The 6,783-nt window shown below is 61.2% G+C and overlaps 1 protein-coding gene across 1 annotated transcript in view; it reads right to left on the reverse strand.

Moving 5' to 3' along the window:
• Nucleotides 1-6,783, reverse strand: part of EEF1A2 (eukaryotic translation elongation factor 1 alpha 2) — a 26,376-nt gene that overhangs the window by 5,883 nt on the left and 13,710 nt on the right. The window contains exon 9 of the mRNA XM_011992435.1: nt 6,633-6,740. Within this exon, the coding sequence (XP_011847825.1) occupies nt 6,633-6,740 (108 nt within the window). The remainder of the gene's footprint in view (nt 1-6,632; nt 6,741-6,783) is intronic.

Raw genomic sequence — 6,783 nt, forward strand, 5'->3', positions numbered from 1 at the left:
AAAAAAAAAAAAAAAAAAAAAAAAAGAGCAAAGAGTTCTGGTATGTTAGTCATTCACACTTTAGCATGAAACAGCATAAATAAATGGATTTCCTCCCAAGAGTTCCTGAATACAAAAGCCAAGGGCTGAGAATCTTCATGAGAAAGGAGCCAGGAGTCCGGGCACTGGGTGGGGGAGCACCCAAGGAGTGAGGTCGGGTTGGGGCAGCCGTGGAGTTCAGCAAAGGAGCCCTGGGCGTTCTGCATTGGTGGTTCCCAGCCTGATGGGAAAATGCTGCTTTTACATCATCGCAGGACACTGGAGCCACTGCTGTGTCTCACTCACTGCGAGCTTAGTTTGTGTGGCTCCGGGCAGCTGCCAGATCTCCCCGCACCTCCACCTCTTCACCTGTGAAGTGGGGGTGCTGACCGTCGATAAGGATTGCGCTGATGGAGGAATGGCGCAAGGTTTGTAAAGCGTCTCGAGCAGCGGCAGGAGGAGGCGTCACGTGAGCGGGAAGGTAAAGATGCTGAGTCAGCTCCCGGCTGCCCCGTGGGCACCATGCCCCGCTGTGTGCCACCCGCCTCACACCCAAGGTGAAGGCCTGGGTGTCGGGCAATGCGGTGTAAAGAAAGGGCAGTGGGAGGCGGTCAATGGAGGCCCCTAAAGTGCCAGAAACCCCCACCCTGGAGGCAGCCACAGCCTCGGGGAGGGCGGGGCCCAGGGACCCCTTTACAGTTGAAGGTTGCTCCCCACACCCTGGAGGGTAAAAGGTTTACAGAGACTAAGACATGGAGAGGGAGATCTTACAGCCTCCCACTGTGGGACTCGGGGGATTTCTCCTTCCCCTGCCCCCCACCGTTCCCTCCAACTCCCCAGTTCAGCACCGCCCCTCCCCGCAGGCAGCTGAGCCCTGGAACCTCACAGCTGGCAGCTGGCTTGGCCTGACCTGGCTTCAGACAGTGACTGGCAGGGTCCTCATTGCCAGAGCCTGGGGCAGAGCTGCCAGCCCCTCCCCATGACAGGCTGTGTGGCAGAGCCTGGGGCTCCTTCCCCCGACATGTTCAGGGAGATGGGCAGGGCAGGGGGCGCTGGTTCCTGTCCCTCCAACCCCTCCAGGCTGGTCCTGCCTGGGAGCTCTGCCTCCTGCCACACCCACAGCTCCAGTCCTGTCCCTGCAGGAGGCCCACAGGCTCTTAGGAACTGCTGTCCTGCAGCAGGAGGCCTGCAAACCAGGACCCACGTTTGGGCAGGGGTCCAGGGGCAAGGGCTTCCTTCCTGCTCCCACCCCACACCATCCAGGACCCCCACCCTCTCCCCCCTCCTCTGGGTGTTGGTGCCTCCCGCCCCTGCCTCGGGGTCCCCACAGACCCAGCCCGGGCCCTGGTTTGGGGCCGCTGACCCCGCCCGCATCTGCTCTCCATCCTGGAGCTGTTCTCAGCCTCACATATCCTCCTCAGCATCGTCCGCACCTCCCCCAGCCGACCCCCAAAGCAAAATGCCAGAGCAGCATGAAGCCAGGAAATAAGCCAGACCCCACAGCTCCTCCAAAGACCCCTGACATTCCTGGTTGACCCTCTCATGGGGACAGGGCTTCCCTCCCTCCCCTCAACAGAGTCAGGAGCTGCCTCAAGGCCCATGCACCTGCCAGTCCAGCCCGTCCCCCAGCCAGCTTCTCCCTCCCTGGCTTCTGGACAGGGACCGTTGCCCAGTGCTTTCTGGGTCCAGCCACCCGGTGGGCACCCCCCAGAGACTCAGCCCTGACTCCAGGCGGCCAGCCAGCAGCACAGGCACAGCCAGACGCCCGACACACAGACACGCAGGCACAAATGAACAGACACACGAGCACATACACCCTGTTTCCAGGGGCTCCAGGACCCCCCGCCAAGTTCTCCCCTGCACCCCACACAGTCACTCACAGGTATGCACAGTTCACTCAGGTCACATACATCACCAGGGTGTGGATGTAACCCCATGCCTGCAGTCCCACTCCGGGACACAATAAGTCACCCACAAGGACAGTCACAACACGTGGGAAGTCCCCAGCGTCCCATCGTGGAGGCCCGACCGGCTGCCACAAAGCCCAGCCCCTTGGCAGGGAGCCCAGAAGCCGCTGCTCAAACCCAGGACTGCCAGGGGCACCCAGGCCCTTCCAGCCACCCTGGGAACCTGGAGTGGGGTGCAAAGGTCCTTACTGCCTGGGTTACAAGGTTACTGTCGGTCCTTACCGACAGAGACAAGGGCAGGGGACGGATGGCATTTGGCCACTCAGCAGGGCCCCGCAGCCTTCCTGAGGCCTCAGGAACTTTTCAGTGATGTCCGAAGTGCAGACCGAAGCCGCCAATAGGGTGTCTTGGTGGATCCTGTTTTAAAATATTCACCAACCCGGCCGGGCGCGGCGGCTCACGCCTGTAATCCCAGCACTTTGGGAGGCCGAGGCAGGCAGATCACGAGGTCAGGAGATCAAGACCATCCTGGCTAACACGGTGAAACTCTGTCTCTACTAAAAATGCAAAAAATTAGCCGGGCGTGGTGGCAGGCACCTGTAGTCCCGCTACTCAGGAGGCTGAGGCAGGAGAATGGCGTGAACCCGGGAGGCAGAGCTTGCAGTGAGCGGAGATCGTGCCACTGCACTCCAGCCTGGGAGACTGCGAGACTCTATCTCAAAAAAAAAAAAAAAAAGGCCGGGCGTGGTGGCTCCCACCTGTAATCCCAGCACTTTGGGAGGCCGAGGCGGGTGGATCACAAGGTCAGGAGATCGAGACCATCCTGGCTAACATGGTGAAACCCTGTCTCTACTAAAAAATACAAAAAAACTAGCCGAGTGAGGTGGCGGGCGCCTGTAGTCCCAGCTACTGGGGAGGTTGAGGCAGGAGAATGGCATGAACCCGGGAGGTGGAGCTTGCAGTGAGCCGAGATTACGCCACTGCACTCCAGCCTGGGCGACAGAGCAAGACTCCGTCTCACAAAAAAAAAAAAAAAGTATTCACCAACCCAAGCAGGGTGGAGCTCCTTCCCCCACCCATGCCCTCCCTGACTTCAAGACCTGCTCTGGGGCCTCAGCAGCCCCGGGACTGACCCTGAGTCCCAGTGGCCGCCAGTCGGAGCCACTCTCTGGGCCTTGGGGCCCTCTCCAGCCAGACAGCAGCCCAGGTGTCCAGCCAGCTGCAAGCATCCATCAACACCCCACTGAGGCCCTGGGGCTGCACACTCCCACCTTGCAGAGCTCCAGGGCACTGTCTGGCTGTGGTCCGCTGCCCTCACCCTGCCACCGCCCTCCAGCTGCCCTCAGGCTCCCCAAGCCGACACCCACAGAGCATTCTGCCCTGACCCCAACCCCGGTGAGCTCTGCCCCTCCCCACGCCCCTGCACCCACCTGCTATGGGGGAAAATCCCACCCTCCGCTGGGCCCAAGGGAGCAGCCAGAGCTCACACCTCCAGTGCAGCCCCTGTTCAGGGGGCTGGAGAGGCAGCCGCAGAGGCCCTGTGAGGCCGTGGCTTCCTTTAATCCTGGCCCGACCCTCAGGGCAGGTGCAATATGACCCCTTTCACCGATGGAGAAGGGGCACTGTGGCATCTCTGGCTCCATTACCAGAGCTGGGACCCCAACCCTCGCCTTCCCCACTGCTCTGCCGCCTAAAGTCTCAGTTCACAAAACACGGTCCAGGCCCCCTGGGGCTCCCAAGAACCTTCCAGAAAGCCCCAAGGTCAAAACCTGTTTTCACAGTAATGCCAAGGCTTCTCACTCCCGTCTTCGCTTGGACAGTGGAGTTTTCAGAGGCCATAAGAGGTGTGACACTCCCCTGCTTTCTCATGTCTTAAATATTCTCACGTTTAGTTTCCAGCACACTAAACAGCAACAGATGTAACCTCCCTGACTTTTAACACCACGCAAGGGTCCTAAGACGAAAGCTTTGAGCATTACTGGCCTGGAGGCAGAGCTCTGCCTGGTGTGCCCCCAACCCCCCTTCCTGATGAGCGAGCACAGCTTGCTTCCGTGGGTCTCTCGAAGCTCCTCCTACCCTTGTAGGTGGCACCAGAACTCCCCAGAGACCGAGGGCTGGGGCCCCCAGGGCAGACTTTGGCCAAGTCCCTGCTCCACCCCCCAGAGCTGACAGTGGGTTGGACACAGGGTATCCCCTGCCCAGCATCCAGCAGGGCAAATCCTGGCACCGTGTGTGCTGCCTCCGCCCACGATGGACACCAGGAGCCCAGTCCCAGATTCCGGCCTCCTCCAGCCACTGCCGGTCCCCACCCCACAGCCCCCCACCCGAGCACGTGGGGCGCAGCAAGGCCCGGAGCCCTGCCAGGCATCAGACCCAAGGACTTGGGCCTGCCTTCATTACCCCAGAAGGGGAGCCGAGGTCAGAGACCCTCCCTGGAGACCCACCCTCCAGGCTACCACGGCCAGGACTCTCATCTGCTGAGGACCCCAGTGGGAACAGGGAGTGCTCCCATCTCTCTGTCCTCCCTGTGCTCCTCTCCACCCCAGAAACACACGCACCTGGAGGGGGGCACTGTGGCCCCAGCACAGACCGTGGCAGGCAGGCTAGGCTTGCCCCCCACCAGCAGTGCCTGGGTGATCAAGGCTGCCAGAGTCATCCAGAGGTTGCAACTGCAACTGGGACATGGGGGTGAGGGGACCCCTGAGCACCTCAGGGACCACCCAAGGGGGCTTTCTGCAACTGCAGCTGGGGGCTGTTTTCCACTTTTGTCCCATCTCAGGCTGGCAAATTTCTCCCATTTGGCCCCAATTCTAGCCAGGTCACGTGTGAAAGGACAACTTCCTTCCAGACAGGCCCTGCAGGGTCCCCCTCGGCGCCTCCCATCAGTGGTGGCCCCACAGAGGCCCAGGATGGGCTGGGGTCCATCAGGAACACCTGTGTCCTTGGGCAGGGCCACCAGGTAAAACACAGGACACCCAGTCAGATCAGAATTTCAGATAAATAAGGAGTACCATTTCTGTGTAAATATGCCCCAAATATTTTACACTAAATTATTGGTATATATCCAAAGTCCCGATGTGACTGGGTCCTGTATCTCCTCCTTAGAGGCCTCGTGGCTCTGATGTTCGTGGGTTCAAATCCTCCCCACCTGGGGGCCCAGGCGCCCAACCACATCCCTGCCTGATTGCTCCACTCTTCCTCCCATTCCACCTCCCTTTCGCGTGGGTTTGAGGCCACCCCACTTTGGGACTGGAGAGAGACATGAGCAGGCCCTCCAAGGGCACCCCCAGACAGTGCCCCTGTCACCACTGCCTGTCAACTGGGCTGGCCTCGTTTCAGTCCTCACCCAGCCCAGTGGGTCTAACATGCCCCAAGGATATCAGGCCCTCAACCCTGGAATCTGTGGCTGACTGCATGTGGCAGGAAAGGATTTTGCAGATTTGGTTAAGGACGTTGAGATGGGGTAATCCCGGATTATCCCAGGTGGTCCCTAAATGCAATCACTCGCATGCTCGTGAGAAGGAGATTTGACACAGAGGAGGAGAAAGTAGTGTGACGGCAGAGGCAGAGCCTGGAGTGATGCAGCCACAAGCCACAGACTGTCGGCCGCCACAGCAAGGGGTGAAGCAGGGAACTAATTCTCCTGGGGCCTCCAGAGGAGCAGAGCCCTGTTGACACCTTGATTTCAGTAGTGAGGCTGGTTTTGGCCCCAGGAGGCCTCGCCATTTGCAGTCATTGGTCACAGCATCCCTAAGAGACTAACGCACTACGGGGCCTTGTGGTCAGCCTGCCTGCTCTGCAGGAGAACCCTCCCAGTCAGGTACCCAGCTGCAGGCGGGCAGCTGGGGGTGGGTGACGGGCCCACCTCAGTGCTGTGTACAGGGTCAGGGAGCCTGCCCACCCTCCACCCTGACCTCACCTGCATCCTCAGGGAGGCTGCCCTCCCTCCACTCCAACCCTCCTCTGCATCCTCAGGGAACCTGCCCATCCTCCACCCCACCCTCACCTGCTGCAGCATGACTGGCTGTGGGCCGGGGCCACTTTCCCGGAGCAGGGAGGGGTGGAAAGGAGCTGCCCTCCCCTCTCCCCACCCCTCCACCCTGGCCAGCCGGGGTCGGGGCAGGTTCTAGCCCAGAGAGACCAGGGACCCCAGGGAAGACGCAAAGCCCCCAGCCCACGACTGAAGTCACCAGTCTTTCGGTTTCAGGGGCTGGAGTTCCTACAACCATGTACAGAAGGCTTGGACCCAGGAGCAGGATGGGCAGGTGCGGACTCCGGCCACAGGTGACCAGCTTAGGAGAGCGAGACCAGAAGTGCGGGACCACGGGAAGAACGAGTGTGTGTGACAGTGACTCTGGGCGGAGAAGCCCTCAACTCTCATGCGGCCCCCAGAGATCCCGAAACCCGCAGCCCCGTTCTGTGGATCTGAAGGGACCATTCTCCGCGCTGGGTAGCCATGGCGAAGCCCCTCACAGCCACCCAGGCCAGCTTGGTGCTGGGCCACGGCCTGGGGGGCACCAGGCACTCCTCACCCAGCGCTCAGCGCTCACCCTGGGGTCCCCAGGCAGGGAGTAAAAGATGCTGGGCTGGCCACCCGGGCGGGGAGGGGCTCCGGGGAGCGCGGGCGGGGCCCACCCCCCCAGCAGGACCCCCCAGCAGGAGGCGCACACGGCTCGGGGTCGCTCAGTTTATTGGTAAAACGGGCACTGAGCGTGGCGAGCGCTGGGCGCGGAAGCCTGGGGCGGGGGCGCCTTTCCTCTTGAAGAACTTCCACTGGACCTTGATGGCGAGCATCCAGTCGCTGACCGAGGGCCTCTGGCAAGCGGAGGTGCAGACATGCGCCTGGCGGGGGTGCGGG

Source organism: Mandrillus leucophaeus, unplaced genomic scaffold, assembly GCF_000951045.1.
Source record: "Mandrillus leucophaeus isolate KB7577 unplaced genomic scaffold, Mleu.le_1.0 Scaffold41, whole genome shotgun sequence".
Classification (NCBI taxonomy): domain Eukaryota; kingdom Metazoa; phylum Chordata; class Mammalia; order Primates; family Cercopithecidae; genus Mandrillus; species Mandrillus leucophaeus.